The sequence below is a fragment of the Sorghum bicolor genome, chromosome 3 (genome assembly GCF_000003195.3).
Source record: "Sorghum bicolor cultivar BTx623 chromosome 3, Sorghum_bicolor_NCBIv3, whole genome shotgun sequence".
Classification (NCBI taxonomy): Eukaryota; Viridiplantae; Streptophyta; class Magnoliopsida; order Poales; family Poaceae; genus Sorghum; species Sorghum bicolor.
This window is the reverse complement of record NC_012872.2, coordinates 70,075,380-70,099,320: the sequence shown is the minus strand read 5'-3', so window position 1 is coordinate 70,099,320 and position 23,941 is coordinate 70,075,380. Positions and strand designations below refer to the sequence as shown.

At 43.1% G+C, this 23,941-nt stretch overlaps 1 protein-coding gene and 2 long non-coding RNA genes across 4 annotated transcripts; 1 reads left to right on the top strand and 2 right to left on the bottom strand.

Annotated features, from left to right (window-relative positions):
* Positions 5,147–5,957, top strand: LOC110434169. Its single transcript, XR_002451644.1, has 2 exons — positions 5,147–5,374; positions 5,598–5,957. It is a non-coding gene; the product is annotated as an uncharacterized LOC110434169 (long non-coding RNA).
* Positions 11,292–13,514, bottom strand: LOC110433351. The gene is made up of 4 exons (XR_002450747.1): positions 13,111–13,514; positions 12,849–13,014; positions 11,804–11,875; positions 11,292–11,697 (listed from the first exon to the last, which is right to left on the bottom strand). It is a non-coding gene; the product is annotated as an uncharacterized LOC110433351 (long non-coding RNA).
* Positions 17,064–22,656, bottom strand: LOC8078679 (patatin-like protein 2). 2 transcript variants are annotated; one of them, XM_021455293.1, is made up of 7 exons: positions 22,099–22,656; positions 21,581–21,765; positions 21,179–21,377; positions 20,934–21,098; positions 20,408–20,710; positions 19,112–19,190; positions 17,530–17,664 (listed from the first exon to the last, which is right to left on the bottom strand). In XM_021455293.1, coding segments are annotated over exons 1-7 (1,062 nt in total). In that variant the 5' UTR covers positions 22,228–22,656; the 3' UTR covers positions 17,530–17,662. The 2 variants fall into 2 exon arrangements, with proteins under 2 accessions (XP_002456787.1, XP_021310968.1); XM_002456742.2 differs by lacking the exon at positions 19,112–19,190 and having other exon boundaries at positions 17,064–17,664; positions 22,099–22,634.

The following is a 23,941-nucleotide window of genomic DNA, read 5'->3' as shown; positions in this document are numbered from 1 at the left end:
CAGTAGTTATTAGGAGCCGATTAGTAGATTTTTATAACTGGATGGTTGAATAGTTCAAAATGGACAGTAATGTTAGGCTATTTGAACCAACTATAGCTTTACCGTACTGTAGTGTTGTTTAGTTCTGTTTACTCTACTAAATACTTTATTTCAAAATATAAATCGTTTTGACTTACTATATATCTAGATATAGTGTAAAATTAGGTGCATAGCAAAAGCTTTATACTTCTCTCAATCCAAAATTCCAAATTATAAAATGTTTTGCCTTTTATATACACATAGCTTTTCTATGCACTTAGATATAAACTATGCTTTGGATACATAGATAAACCAATGTATCTAGAAAAGTTATGTACTCCCTTCGTTCCAAACATAGGGCTTATTCGGAAACATAGCAATCCCCTTCAATCCGTACATATTGGGAGGTTGGAAGCGAAAAACTAGTATATTTTTCACTCTATTTCACATGGATTCAGTTTTCATGAAGAAACATTTTTATAGAGTGAAACGGATTTGATTATCCAAAGGAAAGTTTTTTTTTTCTAATCTCTAGCAGAATCCAACTGTCATTTTTCATGAAGGTGTGTTTGATAGGAATCCAAGTTCTACTTAAAATGTTTCAAATCCATACTCTCTATAAACGTTTCTCTGTATCCATACTCTTTTATAAACGTTTCTATGTTGAAATAGAATCAGTAGTGGAACCGTTTGGCTAGCTCGTTAGATTCTTGAAACTAGAACTAGAATCAAGAGGGGATTTGAGATGTTTGCATTGTTTGTACCAGTACAAAAATAACCTGCCTTTCTATAATAGCACAAAAATAAGAATATATTCTAAGTGATTCTTCTTGAAACGTTCCTCTCTTTGTGGAGTTTGACAAGATCCTAATGATTCTGTTGAGAATCTAAAACGTTTGTCACTGCAAAACGCAAATCTGAACCTAGATCATTTGGTACAGATCCTCCTATTGTCCTCTAAGTTTAGTCTCCAAGTTTAATTTGGATTCTCATGTTTATGCATGCAGAGAGACGGTTTAAAGGATTTATAAGAAAAAGGCCCTAATAAGCATATAAACCCACGCCGACAAGCCTGAGCCAAGAACTTAGTTTCCAAAAATACTTTTATCTAATTGCACGATTAGGTTCAGTTGCCTAAACCGCAGAGATGCTAAAACACTGGCTCACATTTCCTTGAGGAAAGTCTCTTTCATCCACAATTCGATCCAGTGGCCTACCTTTTTCTTACTGTATATACCGATATATGGTGTCTGTATGATGAATCTTAATTTCTGTATACGTAGCTGCTATTGGGTTTTGTGGTGTTCTGATTATGATACGTCTCTATGTACAATATACAACCTGAACACTTATTATGATTTATGAAGTCATTAATTGAGTGAACTAAATAAGAGATGCAAGAGTTGTTGGCAATGGAGAACGTTTCAGGTCGATCGAGTTTTTCTATATATATATTAAAAAATATCTCTAGTTTCTCAGTTTCAGTCATTACCACTCACCGTGCTCAGTCAATCACATAACCCGGCCGTGGCTGGCCTTAGTACCAGACTGTTAACAGTAGTCGCAGGTTTTTTTCCTTTCGTTAAATAAATCATCGAACTGACCTCCATTATCCCTCACCGGATTAACATTAATATAACGAGTCTGTTCGCTTGTTATAAACTATATTTTTTCTACTACCTAGCAGTATTTTTTTTATAATAAACTAGCAAATAATATTTTTTAGTCATATATTTCGGTATAGCGGACAGGCTCGTCCATAGATTGTTTTTAGTTTTTGGGGTGAATTAAACAAGCTTAGGTTTTACGTATTCCACTTGTGTTGTGTGCATGTGTCGTGTCGCTGTCTTACCTAGACAGGAAGAGATTCGTGTCGTGCGTGGAACTGTGGAAGTATGTAATTTCGTACGTGGAGGACACGGCGGGCCCACCGTGCACCGGCGGTGGGAGCGGGCTCCGACGTGGCCGGGAGGCCGCGAGCTTGTGGTGGAGGAGCGGCGAGCGCTGGCGCCCCCCTCCATCGTGGCGTCTCGAGGCGCATCGTCCTAGCTACGTAGCAGAGTAGCAGCCGTGCCTCGACCGCTCGCGACCCCTGCTTGCCTTGCCTGCCTGCCTGCTCGTGCTCGCGTCGCGTGCGTACGTGCATGTGGCGCATGGAGCCCGGCGCGGCAGCCGGCAGCCCCACACGGTGACGGCCACACGGCGAGGCAGGGAACCTGCTGCAGCACCTGCACGGGTATATTGTGCAAATGTGATGTGGGCTCCGCCTGGTCCATTGGTTGGAGCTGGACACAGCGGGTCAGCGGCGCCATCCCTGGCTACGATTTTGATCCCCTCGACCTTGTAGCGCTGTCTGTGTGAATATATGCCTAAGGGCATTTACAGCGCGTGGCTATCTTTGCCAAAACAACCCCGCCGAAGCCTGGAGACGGAGGTGTCGTCGTCTCGCGAGGCGACGGGGAAGGCCCGTGCTCCAAGGCCCACACACGATGACTCCAGCAGCGTTGTACTCTCCGAGTCGATGGCGTGAGGATCCCGTGCACCTGCGGCGGGGTTCTGGTTTTGTTGCTTGCGGGGTTCTGGTTGTCTACTGCGCGCGGAAGAGGAAGGAAGACACCACTGCACCGCATCTAGTTAGAGCGAGGGCGCCTCCACGGCAGCCGTCCGGTGGCGGCGGCCGAGACCCTTTGTCGCAGGAGCAGTTTGACGGTGGTGGCTCGCTCGCTTGGTTGCGGTCTCGCGGAAGGGGTTCATCTTTGCGGCAGATGATACGGCAGGCCTCACCCATGGTGGCGCAGTCGGAGGTTCGGTGCAGGGAGCTGTTGTCCCTGAATCGGCCAACGCTGCGATGGTTGGTGCTTACGACATGCTTGCATGGGCTGGCGCCTCGCTGGTTGCTGCTACAACACCTTGTGCTCATCTCCGCTGCAACCTTCACCGCAGCCGTCAAGCACTCGTTTCATTTGTTGCCGCACCTCCTCCTCTGAATTTGCTTTTGTTTATCTGTATTCCTCGTACTTGTCTCACTGCTTCTTACATATACCTTGGAATTGCAAAGTAGTCTCAATTTATATGTTTCAATACAAACGTGCTGTTTGAAACCCAAATGAAGAAAGTATCAATACACTGAACAACCAGAATACAGTACTGTTCAATTGCAAAGAGAGAACTAACTGCGCCTTTTGTTTATGGCAGCAAGGCCTGCCTAGGCAAACCTTCTTGGCCGCTCTAGGAGTTGTCAACATTCTGCTCTTGTAGCTCAGTGACACTTATTTTTCATTTTGGATGGTTATCGATGCACAGTTTCTAAAGAGTAGGCACTGTTCAGCCCGGTGAACTATTGGCTTAGGCCTTGTTTGAAATCCAAAAAGTTTTCAAGATTCCCCGTCACATCGAATCTTGCGGCACATGCATGAAGCATTAAATATAGACGAAAACAAAAACTAATTACACAGTTTGTCTGTAAATTGCGAGACGAATCTTTTGATTCTAGATAGTTCATGATTTGACAATATTTGTCAAATAAAAACGAAAATGCTACATTAGCGAAATCCGAAATTTTTTCGGAACTAAACAAGGCCTTAATGCCAACATTGTGACCATGCGTTTCATATCCCTGTTTTTATTCTGGGATGCTTCAGTTCAAAAAGAAATGAAAAAAAGCAAAAGATGTATTTATTATATTTTGTTTGGATTATGAAAACATTCTATATATAATTTATATTAATGGTTCTAATCAAATATTCTAATTATGTATATGATCGGGTTTGTACCAAGAAGCAACACGATGACATACATGAATCATATACATACTTGATCTTAGCTACATATAAAAGCATTGAATAACATAGAGATGGATCTCTGTCTGTGGGTTGTACGACCTGTCTTTATATCTGTCTACATGCTGGATTCAAGGCACTTAGTGACAGACTTCCATCTATGGGTTGTACATGCCCTAAGGCCCTATTTGGTTGACGTAGTTAAAGTTTAATTTCTGTCACATTAAATGTTTAAATACATACATAAAATACTAAATATAAACTATTTATAAAACTAAAAACACAGTTATAGAGAATAATTTATAAGACAAATCTTTTAAGTCTAATTAATCTATGATTGGATACTAATTTACTAAAAAGACGAAAATATTACACTACATATTAAATTTTAACACCCTAACCAGCCACCCTTGAAATGCCAATTGTGTCTCGTTTTCACCCACGTGGCAACGCGTACCGACCATATATCGACGTGCTGGAGAAGGGCGGATGGATCGTGCACGCAGGGATCGGATGTACGTGTGCAACCTGTGCTGTGTCGTTGCAAATGTGCAGCACACCAGCAGGATGCATTGTAATGTATGCCACGAATTGAATTCGTGAATCGTGATGCATGTGGCAAATTAAAACAAAAAAAAAAACTAGGAGAGGAGCGGTGCGCGTGCGGTCGGTCGGCGACATGCACGTCTTTTCTCACGAATTTGGACGGAAGCACAGTGCTTGTTTTTATTTGATTTCTTTTTTGAGGTTATTATGTTTTTATTTGTTTTCGTTTGTATTATTATGTTAAAAAGGTGCTTTTGTTTTCTCGTACTGTTAACATTATATTGCGCCGTGCATCATGTCAACCACAGCTCACGAACAAAGACTTTGCGCTAATGAAAAGTGATCCGGCCACTTATTTCCACGCGGCCGGTAATTGGCGCCACACTGTGAAGTCGCAATCCATCACTGAGAATCTTATCACGATCGAGGTCTCGAGCTAGTAGCGTGGATTCGGCCCCACAGGGAGCCACATCCACATGGATCCTTTTCCGTGGCGTACCTAAATTCCAGCGATTCTTTTCTCCTCTTTTTTGAAGAAATAGTAAACATATTTATTACCGGGTCGTTGTCCTCCGTCGAATTCGAATATGCTGAATTTGCTGGACCACCGCCGCTTAGTCCGGGCACTACACTACACAGGTCACACAAATTCAGGTCGTTTTCGAATTCTGATATCGGTAATGATACCTATAAGACGTCCGTCCGTCCGGACGCTGCTATCCACTCATTTTGTTGCTCCCCCACGCCTTCTCATCCACTCATTTTTTTCATCTCCACTCTTCTCTCACATCTCGCTGCCACTTCCACCGCTCGCACATGCGGCCGCACTTTCTGCCATGCGCGAGCCGCTCCTCCCCCCTTTTCTCCCTTCCTCCCCGCTGCGACCCACACGCTCTCCATGCCGCCGGAGTAGAGCACGACGGTGGCAGCTTTCAGTGAGCGGCGCAACTCCCTTCCTCTCTGCTCTTTCTCCCTCGCTCTCGTGACCTCCATGCATCTGGAGATGGAGACAACGACGCGGCTCCGACGAGGTAGGTGGGGAGGGATTTGGATCTGAAGCCTTTCTCTCCCTTTTCCCTCTCTCCTCTTTGTGGATCTGGATCTGAGCCCTCCTCTGCTCCTCCTCCACCTCTTGCTCCTCCTGCTCTTCCTCTGGATCTAGATCTACGGGATATTGTGTTGGCCAGGGTTTCGGTGAGCTCTTGGGATTCAGTGCTCGTACGTGTTGTAATGGTGTTCTCTGGTTTTTTGCAGTATGTTTTTCAGGTGATGTTGCAGTAGGATAGGGTTCCGGCGAGCTCTCGGGTTCAGATCTCGTCATTGTTGCAATGGTTCTATCTAGACGTTGCAGTAGGTTTTAGTCGTTGTTGCAGTTTTGTGTTTTGAGATGTTGTTTCAGTTGCTTCAGTCTGCATGTTGTAGTAGTTTGTTTTATGTTGTTACAACATTTGTTCGGTGTTGTTGTAGTACTATGTCCATGGTGTTTTAGTTCCTCTATCCAATGCTTTAATCTGCACTGTTGTATTAGTTGTTGCATGTTGTTGCAACAGTTGGTCGATGTTGTTGTAATACTATGTCTATGGTGTTTCAGTTGCTCCATCTAATGGTTCAACCTATGCTGTTGTGTTAGTTGTTACATGTTGTTGTAACAGCCGTTCTTTGTTGTTGTAATACTATATTTATGGTGTTTCGGTTGCTCCATCTAATGCTTCAACCTATGTTGTTGTATTAGTTGTTACATGTTGTTGCAACAACCGTTCTTTGTTGTTGTAATACTATATTTATGGTGTTTCAGTTGTTCATCCAATACTTCAATCTGTATGTTGTAGCAGTTGTTTGCATGCTATTGCAACAATTATTCTTGTTTGTTGTAATACGGTGTTTATGCTGTTTCGGCTACTTCAACTTGTTTGTTGTAGCAGTATGCAGGTGTTGTTGCACTATTATACATATTGTGTTGCAACGTCAAATATGGGGATAGGTTGTAGGGACGAGTTAGCGGCAGGCAGATCTGCTAGGGGCTGACAAAGCGAGGGGCAGGGCGGATCCCATGCTCGTGGGGGCGGAGGATGGGCTCCTTGCACGGAGAACGGACGAAGTGCGGTCCTTTGTGTGGGGCGAGCGTGGCAGGGGTAAGTGAAAGCCCTAGTTTGGTTTTGGATAATTGATGAAACCCTAAGTACTAACCTCTATACTAAGTGTGTGTAGACTTAATAAGGTTGGTACATGCCAAGTGATGGAGCAAGTGATGATCATGGTGATGATGGTGATGACCACAAGATGATCAAGTGCTCAACTTGGAAAAGAAGAGAAAAACAAACCCTATGGAGATCAAGGCAAAGGTATTGCTTAGGGTTTTGGCTTTAGTGATCAAGACACCATAGAGGGTGTGATCACATTTAGGATAGATAGCCGTACTATAAAGAGGGGAATTCTTTGGCTAAGCGGTTATCAAGTGCCACTAGGTGTCATTGTTCATGTGCATGCATTTAGAACCTAGTGAGCTAACTTAACTCCTTCGAAGAAAATGATTGTGAAAATGCTAACACACGTGCACATGTTGGTTTACACATTGTGGTGTTGGCACACTTTGAGAAGGGAGTTGAAGTTTGAAGGGTTGAGAGAGGATGGGTTCCTCTCAAGCTCGGCGGGATTCGGCGCTTTTCGAGAAAATGAAGTGCATATTTTCTATTGCGCCGGAGGGAAATTTTGGTGAAGTCGCGGGAGTGTTTCTCGCTGAGAAAACATTCACCGGACGCTGGCTTAGAGGCACTGGACGCTGTGTCTGAGCGTCCGGTGTGCAGACAGTGCCTGGCCCAGCTAGGGTAAGGCACCGGACGATAGGCACCGGACGCTGGCTTGAGCGTCCGGTGGTGCGCGTCCGGTGTGCGGGCGTTTTGCGACCCTCTCTGCGCATGGGTCCGGTGAGCACCGGACGCTGAGGGTGCGTCCGGTGAACCTGCGAGTTTGCGAAACTCTCTGCGCATGAATCCGGTGTGCACTGGACGCGTCCGGTGCCAACCTGCTCAGCGTCCGGTGCTCTGCAGGTTACCGTTAGACTCTGACACGCGGCTGACGTTGGAGCACCGGACGCTGGTGTTGAGCGTCCGGTGCCCCTTTAAGAGCGTCTGGTGATCCCGAGTTTTGCCCAGTGTAAGAGCCAACGGCTCTTTTTGTTTGAGGGGCTATAAATACGTGTTTGGCCGGCTTAGGGCTTAGACTCTTGGCATTCTAACATACTTGACATCCTTATGAGCCTAAGCAAACTCCTCCCACTCATCTCCTTCATAGATTAAACATCTTTGTGAGATTGGGAGTGATTCCAAGTGCATTTGCTTGAGTGATTGCATCTAGTGGCACTTGGGGATCGATTTGGCTGCGGTTTTCTTGTTACTCTTGGTGGTTGCCGCCACCTAGACGGCTTGGAGCAGCGGAGGAGGATTGGCACGAGTTGGTGATTGTTCGTGGCCATCTCCCGGTGATTGTGAGAGGTTTGTGCCTACCTCGGCGGAGAGCCAAAGGCAACATTAGTGGATTGCTCGTGTCATTGAGCTACCTCACTTGTGGGTAGGTTCTTGTGGTGTCCTAGTGAGGACGAGGTTCGTGCTACACCTCTTAGCCACCGAACCACCAAGTGTTGGTCGACACAACGGGGACGTAGCGTGCCGGCAAGCACGTGAACCTCGGGAGAAAAATCGGTGTCTCAATTGTGTTTGATTGGCATTCTCTCGGTGCTTGGTTGTTTATATTGGTGATTGGTTCATCCCCTACTCGGTGGTATAATTATCTCATCCACTCTTTTACATTCCTGCAAACTAGAGTAGCTTACTTACTTGTATAGAAACTTTAGGTAGCTTTCTAGTGTAAGTAGTGACATAGCTCTTGTGTGCCTAGTGATTATATCAACTAGAATTGTTGGATAGGTGGCTTGCAAACACCCCATTAGAGCTAGAGCAAAAAGCTTCGCTTTGTTATTTACTAACCTCTTGCTCTAGTGAGTTTGTAGAATTTGTAAATAGGCTATTCACCCCCCCTCTAGCCATATTAGGACCTTTCAGTAAGTTGGTTGGGATGGAGCGGATAAGAAACGGTCTTCCGGGTGGGACGAGTGGGGCAGAGGTGAGTTGGTTAGAGGCAGATGGTTTTTTTTCTTTTCTGTGGCGCGGGTGGGGGGGGGGCGCTCGGCGTCCGGACGCGTTGTTGGCGCCAGACGTCCGGGCGCTAGCAGTTCCGTTCTGATATACGCGTGTCGTGATCGAGTCGGATGTGCTTGCTCCTGGACGTCAACCTTGTGCATGATGCCTGCCTGGTGTTCAATTAAAATAAATAAATAAAGTAATAAACCTACGAGGGCAGTGAATAAAAGTTGCACCCTGTGCACGTAGTAGATGAGTACAGTATCTATCTCAAATAAATTAAGGTAAAAATCTATCAATCTCTTACTCGTGTGATTTGTGAGCCTTTCTCTCACTCGTTTTTTTCTACCCAATTTAAGGACGTTATGTGATCGTTTTCTCCAAGTCCGGTGGTTTCAGAGGGCAGGCTCTGCGGAGGTAGGCTGGCTAGGTGGTGGTACGGTGGCCGGACGGTTAGGAGCTCAAGCGGCGGTGGAGGCGGTGGGGCCAGGTCGTTGTGTAGGTGCCATGGGCGGAGCTCACCGTGGAAGTCGAAGATCGGGGAGGGGAAGGAGGAGGCGGTGACGACTGTGCTAAGATTTCGCTGGAGCACCGATGAAACCTTAATGTAGCTACGGTAGGATGGTGGGCCATGGCGGGGCAAGGAGAGGAAGTGAAGATAAATAGTGATTCGTTCGAAGGAGGAAGACGAACAATAATTAATTCGTGTGATGCTTCACTCAAGTGAGATATAGACCCTGGAAGATATGTCAGGGAAATAGAGTGAATAAAAAAGGGGGAAAGGCATGCAGCTACATTTTCTTGCAATTACTACCTGCTCACCCGGTCGTTTTTATTTGGCGAGTTAGCACGAAGTACGGAGCATGCATCACTTGTCTGGTTGCAGGACCTCTTGCACGTACGTACCGTGCGCTTCCACGATCGATATCACAGTGACACGGCCTGGATGGAACGTGATGAAATTATTGATAAGAAACGACAAACAGCGAAGAACCTGCAGTGTATGTCCAATTCAATCCAATCCAATCCAAACAACGCATGTATTTTTTTCACTCTACTCCTATATATTTTGATCGATGCACATTAGCTCCATAATAAAAGTTAAATAAAGTTTTGACCTATAAATCAAATTTCTCTAATTTTAATAGAGTTTTTTTAAAAAAAAACATGTTAATATATAAATGATGTGGATTTATCCAAACAATTTAAAGATATTGACATGTTGTGTAAATTTATATGAACTTGTTGATCGAAGTTGACGTAATGAGTAGCTTCGAATGGTACACTAAATTACTAATTAAAATAAACTTGGTGATACTGTTAAACTAATCTTGAATTGAGGCTGAAATTGGTATGACAATCGATGCATCATATGAACGACGGTACACGTACACCTAGGTTTTGTTCAGTTCCCTTACGAAAACTTTTCAGGTTATATAGTAATTTTGTTTGTATGTAATAATTATTGTCCAATTATAAACTAACTATGTTTAAAATTTATTCTCATAAGGCAAACTGTGTAATTGGTTATTTTTTTATCTATACTTAATGCTCTATGCATGTGCCACAAGATTCGATGTGACAAAAATCTTAATTTTTTTTTTGACTTTTGGGAGAAACTAAGGCCTTGTTTAGTTCGCAAAAAATTTCAAGATTCTCCGTCACATCGAATCTTTGGTCGCATGCATGGAACATTAAATATAGACAAAAATAAAAACTAGTTGCACAGTTTACCTGTAATTTGTGAGATAAATCTTTTGAGGCTAGTTACTCTTTGATTGAACAATGTTTGTTAAATAAAAACAAAAGTGCTACGGTAACCAAAAACCAAAATTTTTTGAACTAAACAAGGCCTAAATAAGACCCTAGCTATAAATGGGCAATTCGATGGAATGTCCCATATACTCCCATCATCCGCTGTCAACAGTCAAAGCTAGCTGCCTCAAGGCGGCGGCCTGTAGGCAGGAGACAGCGCAGGCTGCAGCGACCTCACATTATTATTGTCGTGATGAAAATTAGTGCTGCTGCTGATGACCCCAGTTATTTGAACTCTAGAAAATGGGTTGTATACTTCTCGCAAACAAAAAAAAATGCGCATATATATATATATATATAGGAAGAGTATACTCTGTAGCTGGCTACAAAATATCTTATTCTGTAGCCGGGTCATCCCACGCACCCGAGGCGCGACCAGCCAGCGGACGAGCGCGAGATTCCTGGTCCACCCGGGCTCCTGGCTCCTGGCTCCCAGCTGCCAATCCGCACGGCTCGGCCAGTTACGGGAGCCGCGCATTACACTGATGATTCCGTTAAATCAGGCCCAGTAATAGATCAGCTACATGCATGCATCCTTGATTAGCGACGGATTTTTAACCCCACTTATCAAGTCAACGAAACGACCATGTGCATGCATCATTGTGCTCACGTAGACCTATATATGCATACGTGGCCACACCTTCTGAAATTACGAGAATGTTTAATGTTTACGAGAATACATAAGTATTCATAGAATCTTCTATGAGTTCTCGTATTTGTTTCAAAGATTACGAGAATACAACTTCTGAAATTTACGAGAATTTTGTATTTGTATCCCAAGCAGCAGTTTATATTACCAGAACAATATAGGCTATAGTTAGGATGTAAAATTACCACACTTTGGCGTCTTGATGTTCCAACTCACTTGGTAGTAAAATGACGGGAATAATTTACAATGAAGTAATTACCATAATTTTAGTGCCTAGAAACAGGGAGTTACCACAATTAGGTGTCGAAAAATTTCTATGGATCTAGTTACTATAACGGGGAGGTCAAATTACCATAAACCAGAAATACAATATTTATGATATTTTTTGGGAGAATTACCACAACTTCCTATCAAGTCGCTATAAGAAAGCACTTACATTTCTCAAAAAAGAGAAAGAAACCACTTACAACATTTCAGAATATTGCAAATGATGATTAGGCTGTGGTGTTACATAAGATTGGCATGAAAGTGATTACATATTTCTCAAAAAACTAGTAAAAAATAGAAAGAGTACATCGATCCATTTTTCCATCAGAATGATACTAGGTCTCCACTCATTTTGAAGGACTCTTGAACGATCAAGATCATGCCATGTGAGCCTCAGGTCCGGCTAGAAGTTTCTTAGTTGTTCAGTGGATGGCAAAAGCATGTAGAAGTGCAGCTTTAACCAAAACTGGGGCCCCTTCTCGTGCATCTGTGGTTAATGAGCATTAGAACAAATAACATATCAGTGATTTACATTATAAGCTAATCATGATACATAATAAGTCATTAACAAAGAACTAATGAATTACTGTAACCTTGGCCTAAGTAACCACCGGAATTAATTCTGTTAGTTCAGTTCTGGTTTTCTAGATCAAATTGATTTCAATCTGCAATGGTGAGAAGTAGAAAACATCACTGAGAATGGAGGTCTCACCGGCAAAATAAGAAAGCAAAGCTTGTTTGAAACTGTAGGAGCAAGAAAAATTGATAGTTGAGCCCACATGCAGGATCCTCAATTGGACACAGTTACCATAACAAAGAATTGGTTACTGAAAGATCAATATGTTATTGATGATAATTTTGTACCATAACAGTATCTAAGTTACAATATATTAGTAAAAAATACAGTAATGCCACAATGCTTTACTGCAAATTTTGAATATGATATGATGCTTCTAACATCAAAGAACTAGCGAACTACTAGTTACCATAACACAGAATAATAATAATAATAATAAATACAAATGAAGTAAGCAATACTGCCAAACTAGTGGCACTTGGATTAATATGAGCACAAGGGGAAAAGTATAGCATGAAGTAAATAGGTGAACAATGACTCAGTGTTTTCACAGGCATCCATAAGAATTGAGACTAAACTAATGGAGCACACTATCAATTAGACACAATCACACATCAGTTCTTACTGAAAGATTGATCCTTATGATTTATAGGATACAATAAATTAGAGAGTCATGTACAACAAATATATTGAATTACTATAACAGCAACCTAACTCACAATTTTATTTTAAAATTTGGACCACATAACTAATTAGACGGAGTTACTATAAAACAATAATAACGCTCTCCCGAAGATCAATCTTAAGTGAAACAATATTGTGATCGCTGTATGATGTGAATATTTTAAATTCATATAGCTACAATCTAAGTTACAATGTAAGTCAAAAGTTTGGTCACCAGATATTTAAAATGGACACCACAAAATCTGCAAGTGCCTAAAATAGATGGCATGAAACCAGATTCATGCTGTTGATCTGACATACAAGAAGCTAATGCAAGAAATCATATCCAAAAGCGAAGTTACAACCCGAGGGGGAAAAGCAACAAATCAGAGACTAACCTGGAGGTGCTCCTTTGTGCGCAGATCAGGTGTCCGGCTGATTTACTTTTGGCCAAACAATGAGTCCGCCGGCGGCCAGAGGATGTGACTTTGTGGAAACTGGAAAATCCCGTTACTGGAGCACTAGTCGTTAATCTGGCCTAAAAATGCCCAACTTTCGCATCTACTGCAAATTTAGCCACAGTGACCCGTGATAACTACTAGATCAAAACCAAATAAATTTAAAACAAATAGGAATATTGTTATCATTTTGAGATCTGACCTGAATATACATCGATCCTTTGCCTCCACACAAAGCCGCCTATCGCTGGACAGATTCACATGGCTGGGACGGGATTATCTCGGGCAAATAGCAGATGCGACCGGGAAGGATCGTCTCCTGCAGAGAGAAGGTGTGCAGACTGGTTCGTCTCTGGCACCACCGATGCGTCTCCGGTGGCGCGGGTGTGGCCGGAAGAGGCGGTCGCCGCCGATCTAGATCTGAGAAGAGTTGGGGCCGGGGACGTAGGGGTCGTTGCCGCCGGTGTGGTCGGGGATGCGCCCGCCCGAGCCCGGCGTCGCCTTCACGGGGGAGCGGCGGTAGATTTCAGGTTTCTGCGGTTCTTCTCGGAAGGGACAAGCGACCGAGGATTTGGGGGTAGGTCCACTGCTCGGCTGGCTCGATAGTGTCCATACGAAGTCGAGCCGGAAGAGTGAGGCGCGCTTATGGCTTGACGAGCCGAGCCGGAATGGTAGGGAGTGCGGGCGCGGGGGTGGAGCACGCTTTAGGCTGGGCCGAACTGCAGGCTGGTTCGGTCTGTAGGCCTAATTGGACTCGGCTACAGAATCAGTATTCTATAGCCAGCTACAGAGAAACATATATATATATATATATATATATATATATATATATATATATATATATATATATATATATATATATATATATATATATATATACACACAACTATTTAAAATCCTCTTAGTTTGATAAAACTATTCTCTATCAGTGTTCAGTACTACTACTAGTAGTATTATAAGACCATCCTCAATGGAAGTTTTATCACACAGTTTCCAATACATCAATATTTTGGAAACAGTGCATAGGAGTTTCACGGAGATAAAACTCTCTCTACTCTCATGAAACTCTTACCATCTCTCTTCATTAATATAGCGTCACATCAGCATATTTAATGTGCATGAAACTCTAATGAAACCTCTATTGACACTGGCCTAAGAACAGAAGGCCCGGCAGCTAGCCACACTAATCATGAGCGACCTGCAGGAACCCTTAATTTGAGTATTACCAAATCTAACGACTAATTATGACCGACCCGACCCGACCCTCGATCATTGCGTTCTTCCGCGGCGCACAGCGCCGGTCTCAGAATGCGCAGGCGCTGCTGATGATTGCACGATGCTCTAGGCTATCTTCACACACATCTTGGCGTTGGCGATAAAACAAGTCGATCGCGTCGTGTTCTATCTGTTGTCCCCCTTTTTCCCTCGTCGATCGATCGACGAAGCGGGACTCGAGGCCAGCAACTCCCTAAAGCCTTCTGCATCTTTTAAGCAAACTGCCACCGTAGTGCAGCCTGCCGGAGTGCCGGCCGTTATAATTAGCTAGGTCCATGTCCTGATGTCCATCCATCTAGCTCTCTCCAAAACCAACTACGTCGTTTCTATAGATTAGAAATGGGCTTCTCACGCCCATCAAAAAGCTTGGTCGAATTCTTGTATTGTATACGGCCGCTCTTGTGCAGATGACACCGTTGCTGGGGTTGCCAATCCAAATGGTACGAGTACGACGACGACTGTGCAGCTGCAGCGAGATCCGAGAATTTGGTCTCTTTGGGTTTTTTTTTCCTTTCTCGAATTATACAGCGTAGATGTAGGCATCCACAAACGCGCACCAATTATAACACATCAAGAGGTATCACCAATATATCATGATATCAATAATAAATTTTGGTACTTGAGGTACTATTTTTTATGCCTGAATACCAGAGCCTAAGTGATAATTTTAGTTCCTATTGATGGACTTGAAAATGCTCTATAGGGTGTATTTGGATCAACCCACATAATAATTAATTAGTCATAAACATTAGCTAGAGTAGATCTAAATATGTGGTGTGATCTGAATAACACCGAGCTAATAATTAGCTAGCCAGTTAATATAACTCTAATATTAGTCACATGCCAAGTCTACACAGACAAAGAAGGCATCAGGCAGCAGCAAATGATGGCAGCAAACGTAAAACACCACAAGCACTATATCCTACCACGTAAGTGAATTTAGGAGTTTCTTATTTAATTTTGCTGCATTTTCATATGTCACAGGAGTGTGTTTCCTGAAAGCTGCAGATTGTGTTTCTGTTTTCAGGTCAGAACGAGCTAGAGATAGTGTGGTGCAGCAATAGGATCGTAGTGCTCACTGGCTCTTTTTGAAAGATTTTATTAGCAAATCATGAGTTAGTGCTGTACAAGCCAATAATAATTCGTGTGAACATTTGTACAAAAACAAATGTTGATGTATCAATAAAAATGATGAGCAGTGTCTTGTAGCAATGTTGTGATGATGTGCCACAAATTTGTGATATAAAAACAAATTGTAACAATGCTGTGAAAATTTGGTAATAATTTGTGATGTTCTTTTTCGTCACTATGGTTTGGATCTGGGCTTGGATACGGGCTGGTTATAGAAGATACACAACTAATGCATGACGATCACAAATTGCAATCTATGACGGCTTAATTAGGTCCAGCAAATGTATGACGTGAGATACATGACAAATTTTTTGATCGTCATGGTAAGTTAACTATGACGTAGTTTTGACGGTTTGTGACCAAAGTGATCGTCATGTAAAGCATCATTCCTTGTAGTGTAATTAGTCATAAACATTAGCTAGAGTAGATCTAAATATGTGGTGTGATCTGAATAACACCGAGCTAATAATTAGCTAGCCAGTTAATATAACTCTAATATTAGTCATAAACTATTAACCCGCTAACTATATTAACAGTAGCGAACCAAACAGTTGGACAGCTGGTAGACTTTTTTTTTTGGGAGAAAGCTGGTAGATGGTGCATGCTAGTAACCAATGAATACACTTCCTATATGTATGTGCTAAACCACTTGGCTTCGTTCCAGTAAGTGTCGATCTCCAGCCAGCTGTTGTTAGGTGTACGATTTTTCGAAAGAACTTGTTAGGTGTAACGATTGGAAGATATAGATAGGTGATGGTGGTGCACTTGCACGATGATATGATATATACACACAGAAATCAGTTGTGATGAGTCGACGTGCAAGCCAAGATATTTCCCTGACAAACGTGCATAACTATAACGATGTACCAGCAGAATTATATGTGCAGCAAGTACAGTGGCAGTTTGCTTATTTTTTAAAAGGTTCTTAGGATATATGTTTAGGACTAAGAGTACTGCATCATTGAGGACAGGGTGTTCCTGAAAAGGTGTGGCTGGATGGATATGAGTATGTGACTAGGAGAGCCAGCTGGTAGATGTAGAAGCTTGGCATATATGGCCAAAATAAAGCCTCCTAACAGGAAAGGAGACGCATGCACAATCATAGTTTTAGCTGAAAACATAGTATGTTGAGAGATAAAACCAGTTTGGTTAGTACTCCGTACTAGAATAAGTGTGTTTATGATATATGGTTAGGACTAGGAGTACACTGCATCATTGAGAAGTACAGGGTGTTCTGAAAAGGAGTAGGTGGATGGATGTGGGTATGTGACTAGGATAGTAGAGCCATCTGATAGATGTATGTACGTACAAGCTCGGCATATGGCCAAAATAAAAGACCTCCTAACAGGAAAGGAGACGCATGGGCAATCATAGTTTTTAGCTGCAGACTTACATTGAAAGGAAGATTATCAATTTGTATATTGAAAGTGCAATTAAAATATATATACTATGTATAAGGGAAAAGATAGTTTGCAGATATTCAAAACGTTAGACCCAAAGGAGAGGGAAATATTTCTAAGGGAAAAAAAGAACCTAAATACCTAATGGCCGTTGCTTTGATAGTTTGGATACCAGGGTTCTAATCCAATAATTCGTACCGTGTACTTTGGCTTTAATAAAAGGAAAAGTGTTACAACATAAAACTGCAGGACACGCTATCCTATTCCTCTGCAAACTACCTAGATTTTTTTTATAAAAAAAGATAATAATAAAAGTCTAGCATTCAAAGAAATAGATTACAGAGCTTCCTGGACTGCTGAATAGTCACATAATAAACTTTATTTTCAATACACAAGCAATACATTATTTACTGCCTAAGATGCAGATACACCAACTCACCATACCATACATAGTACTCACATTACACACAGCTAGACAACCAGACACCAGGGCATTAGATTTTGTCCATTTACAGGGCTCCAAGCAATGCAACCATCAGAACTTATTCACAAAGTTATTTTGTCCATATCACTTTGCCAATTACCATTTACGCACTCACAACTTGCCATACACACATGACACAACAGCTGATAGTAATATACACCAACTCCTAAGATGGAGGGAGTATGCCTTCAGAAGACCTCAAGATTCAGGATTTGCTACCGTCATCCAGTTCCATGTTCTGAAGCCTAAGCTTCCTCTCATCAGAAAGGAGCTTTGCAAACTGTGTGAGCATACCAGCATAGGTTAGAGCACGGCTATCTTTCGGCACTGTCTCGATGTAGTTGATCTTATAATCATCCTTGCTTAGTGGCTTATGCAGAAGGTTTTCTCCAATCTTAACCAGCCCTTGAAGATTCTTCTCCGTTGAGAGGTCGGCTGGCACAGCCCCTATTGGTATGTTGCGGTCCTGCAAGAAATAAATGAACATAGACATCAGTATACTCTCTTTCCTTAGCTGAAAATACTATTCGTTAATTAGTTATGAGAGAAAATCATTGTTTAATGGCTAACAAATTCGACAGATAAACAACAAAACCGATGTCTAACAACTTGGACGGCACCGTGAAATTGCTCTGTAAGACTGTAACATACTGATGTCTAACGACAAAACGACCTGAGCCAATTAATATTTTTGGTCGCCTTTGTTGTTTGGTGATTGGGCCGGCCCAGTAACAAAAACGGAAACGTCTTCCGTCTACCACATTGGCCTCCAGCGGAGAGTCGCAGACCACAGCGTCGCCCGCCGCCCCGCCGCACCCACACGGCGCCGGCGAATAGCGATGCTCCGCCTCGGAGGCCACCTCCTTCCCGCTGTCCGCGCCGCCTCGCCTCTCCCCGCCGCCGCATCTTCCCTCCCTCTCCACCGCCTCTTTCTCTACAGCACCACTCCCGCCTCTCAGTTCGTCGTCGAGGACTACCTCACCACCAGCTGCGGCTTGACGCCAGAGCAGGCCCGCAGGGCCTCTAGGTACCTGCCCAGTCTCAAGTCGCCCGACAATCCTGACGCCGTCCGAGCCTTCCTCGCAGGAATCGGCGTCTCCAAAGCCGAGGCCGCCGCCGCAATCTCTAGGGACCCGAGGGTCCTCCGCTCCGAGGTGGACAGAACCCTAACCCCCTGCATCGCGCAGCTCCGCGACGTCGGCCTTTCCCCACCGCAGATCTCCCGCCTCATTTCCATCGCCCCCACCATCTTAGTCAAGCCTAGATTGATCCCCCGGCTCGCATTCTACCTCTCCTTCTTGGGCTCCTACGACAATTTGCACACCATCCTCAGCAGGGGCATGTACCTGCTCACTCAAAATCTCGACCGTGTTGTCAAACCCAATATGGCATTCCTGCGAAAGTCTGGCCTAACTGATTCTGATATTGTCAAGCTCCTTTTGCGCGCCCCACACTTATTGGCATTGGAGACGGGGCGTTTCAAGGAAATTGTGGCGTGTGCCGACATGCTTGGTGTGCCACGCAGTTCAGCAATGTTCAAGCATGCCATTGTGGCCGTCTACAACATAAGTCCTGGGAAGATAAATGCTAGGTCAGAGTTCTTGAAGAAGGCTCTTGGATGCTCTGAGGCTGAGCTGGGCATTGCCATACGCAAGTTGCCAGAAGTTCTGAATTTTTCAGAGGGCAGGGTGAGTCGCGTGGTGGATTTCCTGAAGACAGAGGTTGGCCTGGATTCCAAGTACATAGTGCATAGGCCAGCAGTCCTCTGCTATAGCTTGCCAAGGCGTCTTATGCCCCGGCATTATGTGCTAAAAACTCTTAAGGTGAAGGGCTTGGTGGAGAAAGATGCTGACTTCTTTGCAGCTGTTATTCCAAAGGAGAAAGTATTCAGCAAGAGGTTTCTTGATCCTTACAAGGACAGTTTTCCCGGGCTTGCAGATGCTTATGCTGCTGCTTGTGCAGGCCAGGTTCCTGTAATCCAACCATGACTGCCTGAAATGGAGACATCTTTTGACATGTTCAATCATTCTTATTTGAGTTTGGTTTTCTTGTCGATTGATTCATCATGCTATGATTAAGATTGTACCTTGGTAGCATCACATGCATTTGGAAGGCCCAAAGTTTGGTTATTTGTTGCTCCTCTTTCCCCTCTCTACAGCTGGGTGCACGCTATAAAATTCTTTTTCATGTTGCTGCTTGCCTAACTTTTTTAATGTGCAGTTGTATGAACTATGAAATACTTAAAACCTCACTTATTGACACGTTTAGTTTCGGTTCTCCAATGGCATAATTACTTGGCACTATCTGTATATTGTCTTTGAGAAGCTTATCGGTAGTTCGATCACTAAGGACAGAACATTAATGATAGTTTCTATATCTATTAAATAACCTGACAGCTAAAAAAATGCTGATGTGGCAGCCTAATTAATGAGGAAAGAGAAGGGAATCAGAGGAAATCGTTTCTTCACAACTACCCTTCACCCGAGGCTCCAAGAAACGATAGATTCACCGTTGGGAAGAAACTACCAGTTTCGATCTATACAGAGAGCCTGCATGCGCTCGCCCGTGCAGCGCCCTCGCTTCCCAGCCGTGCTCGGCCATGCCGCCATGCTCATGTGCCGCAACGCTCACCCATCATCCGCGCTTGCCTGCGCCGCCGTGGTCGCGTGCTATTGTGCTCGCTCGTCGACTGCGCTCGCTTGCCAGACGGAGCTGCCGTGCTCGCTCATCCCCACTGCTCGCGCCGCCACATGCGCTTGCTGGAGCCTAGCGCTCGTCCACGCTGCCACTTACGCTCGCCGGAGCTGATGCATGCGCTTTGCGTACAGGTGCTGCAGCTGCTTGTCTCTGGTGCTTTCTTTGGTAGAGGACTAGAGGTGATGGGAGGAAGCCGAGCTTGGATGGATGGAAGAGATAAGGGAGTGAGAGAGAAAGGCTGACATTTTTTAGAGTATAAAATTGCTGTCATTTATTGCTTAAAGAAATCACCATTGTAGACTATAGTTTCTATAGATAAATTTTTTTGACATATTTGTTATGGAAACCGTGTATAGTTTTGACCACTGGGACTGCCCTAAGTATCTACTCCGCCATCCAAAAAAATGTAAATTTGATTTTTTTTTTTAGAAGTCAAATAATCTCAAGTTTGACTAGTTTTTTTAATGAAAAAATGCATCATACTTTGCGTAGGACGCGGGTCTACGGCATACCTGAATACGCAGCAGTTGGTCTGAGCACCCAATTGCTTTGAAAAGGTCCGCAACATAACTATCAGTCATGTCTGAGCTAGCATGTAAGAACATTTGCAGCAAAGGCATGGTATTCTCCCGGCCAAACCATCCAAAAATGCCCCACTTGGCAACACGACACGCATCAAATTTGATGTCTTGCTCTGGAAGACCTGTGCCTAACGATACTACCAGATATCTATGATAGTCCAAGGGCTTGGTCTCAGGGAATTCCTTGCTCTTCTGTCTGATCTGTTCTGTTATCTCACCCATTGCCACCAAAGTCTGTCAAATTGGAGGACAAGGTAGTCTGTTAGCATTTGCATTCTTTTATATCCATTTTTGGCAAACAAAGTTTGATGCTTAAATAAAGGCTACAAAAAATTATAACAAAATGTACACATAACTTAATACTAATCAAAACATACAATTAAATTAAAGAAATAGAGCACACAGGATTTCGGCAGGAAAACCAACCACAAACTATAACCAAAGAAGTATAAATCACCGGATTGTTTGCAGCGAGACCCCCATCAATAATGTTGAAGCTACGTGATGAACCAGTGTGATAATCCACAGTTTCAAAATAGTGTGCGGGGAGAACTGTTGGTGCTGCAGATGTGCCAATACACACATCACCAAGACGAGCATTCATCAAGGTATCAGATCTCGCCTGCACCGCATCAAAAAGGTTTAGTTCACCCTAAAGCAATCAATGGAAGCTATCCCATGCACTGAGTTTAGAAATAGAACCTTGAATGTGCTGAATATTGTTGGCTTTACGCACTTAACATCAAAAGTAGGAACAACAACATTTGTCAATGTTTCTTTCAATCTCGTATCGCCCAGCAAATCATTGGTCATTTTGTGCAGGTACTTTCCATCATATTTTGGCCCAATTATCATCTTAATTATTTGCAGGATCTTGAAGAACCAGCCCAAAATTCCAGTTCTGGTTGCAACATCAGAACGAATAAGGTGAAGTAATTTCATACTCCGTATAATTTGATAGATATAATAATACTGAAACAAAAGATAAATTTGATTCACCTGTACATAAACATTTTTTTTAAAAAAAAATTGAACAGTCTCAGATGGAAAATCACACAAATATTAAAGTGCCATGATTAACAGTAGCCTCTTAACCATACAAACCTGCATGGAAAGATGCGAGGACTATGTTTGAGGTAGAATGGCACAATATCCTTGGCCTCATAGCATGGTTGCTTAGCATTGTTCAGTGATGGTGCTGCTAGCATAGCAGTAATAAGACCACCTGTGCTTGTGCCAGCGATGACATCAAAGTAGTTAGCTATGCGTGCGTTGCTCCCATCAAGCTCCTAAAAAGGTAAGAGAGCACCAACGAATAAATGTCCTCAAACTTGCATGTGTGCATAGAGAAGATGTCAGTTACCTAATAAACAGATAAAATTTCAACTTCCGGTGTCCAGTGATCAAAACTATGTTATGTCGATAATAGTGACGATGTGAGAAAAAGTTTTTAAAAGTAAAGGCAGGAGCTCTGCCGCTCAATTAAGAGGAAAAGTGGTTTATGTACAAAAGCACCCAAAGTGCCAATCAGGCAAAAACGCCGGTCATAGGACCAAACACAAACAGGACGATGTGAGAAAAAGTGCTAAGCTATATATATACAATAAACATGTAGAATTTACCTGAAGTTTAGACTCAAGGAATGCAAGGAAGGTACCAGGGATGATACCCTTAACCCCACCACCATCGATACTCAATATTGTGATCAGGTTTCCCTTGCTCGGTGGTGGACATGCATGATTATTTTCCATTGCAGAGGCAAAGAAGTATGATGGATGACTGTCTTCTCAGCTTTTGTTAACAGCTACTTATGAATTCTGACCTTTGAAATGCTATTTATAGGCGTGGAGGCAAAAGACAACTCATGCTGAAAAAGCAAAAAGTTTTGTTTTTGTAGTGCAAGGAATGTTGCATATATTTTACACTCAGGCATGCTGAACTGCTGGCAAGCTTATCCGAGATGGTTTCAGCACTGCTTCTCTGGAAGTGTCTTTATGCACTTGTCCAATAAGATATGTAATTTACACTTTAGGAATTGCTCATATGTTTGACACCTTCAAGACCATGTTCTTTTTGTTATGATTTTTCTTTACTTCTAATATATGAGTACAAGCTTGGTTATCCTGCAATAGTCATGTTGAGACACAACTGGTCAAGTAATGTTCACACCTTGTAAAGCTAGTGTGTCAGGTACTAGTGTACTACTTTATTTTAGCTTTTAGTTTATTTGAGTCTTATCTTAGTCCAAATTGAGGATTGAGTAAGACAAACAAATAGAGGTTGAGTAAATGGAACCTTGGAGCCTTCGAAAAATCATCAACTCGACATTATTGTTGATAAACTCAGAACCCTGCTCCTTGGACGTGAACTAGCGTCCTCTGCTGTAATCTGTTCTGGATGTACAAAGGAAACATAGGAAGATTACTTGCACGACATAACATTAAGGAAGTTCTTCTCATCTTAATGAAACACGTGCCGAGGCCCACGTGCGCACGCGCGCGCACACACAGTATAGGAAGTTCTGAACTTCAGATTATGATTATCTTCCACCACCATGACAAGGATTGTAATAACAAGAGAATTTTTTTTACTTTTAGCATTTATGTAAGCTACTATAAATTTAATTCTAAACACGACATGGTAATTTCCTAAAAAATGATAGGGCCAAAACTTCTGTAGGGAAAGATCAAAATAGCATTCAGTCCATAGTTGCTAAAAACTGAAGTAATGCACCATGACATAGTAGTTTTTTTTCTTTGACGCTGACCAAGACTGAAGTGGTGAAAATCTATAAAAGAGCATTCAAAATTGAGCAAACCGTGATGTGAAACATGAATACCGTGTAAATTGCCCAAGGAGCATTACGAAGTTCTGAATCAAATAACACATTGGCTGCTCATCATTCTGCCCCCCAAAATAGGTAAGGCGATTCTGGGAGCGGAGTGCCGCGTTACGCATAGAAGTTGTTCATCACTAGCTCAATCCGCAGTCAGCAGCAGAAGCAGTTCGCGGCCACGGAAGAAGCTGTTGCGCTGTAGAGCGATCGGATGCCGCGGCGACCGCCGCGCCTCATCTATTCTCCTTTTATCCTTGTCGTTTTGATTGCGGAGACTTTGGGAATGGGGAAACGCGCGAGTGCTCTGGTCGGTGGGCATGGAGGCGGTCTGGCCTCAGACGAAGCGGGTTGGCGGAGGCCGGAGACGCTATTGTCGAGGTGAGATCGCCGGTCGCCGCGGCGGCGGGGTCGGCTGGCGGAGATGGAGCTCCTTGACTGATCCATATTCCTCAATCGGACCGCACAGTTCGGATCTGACGGCTGCAGGTTGCCCCCTTTTTCAAAAGAAAATATCACTGCCTGCCTTGATACAAGTATACAACCTTTTGTGTTTTCCAAAAAAAAAGTATACAACCTTTTTCATTAACCCCTACTCTCTCCATCCTAAAATAGAGTGTATTGTGACTTCT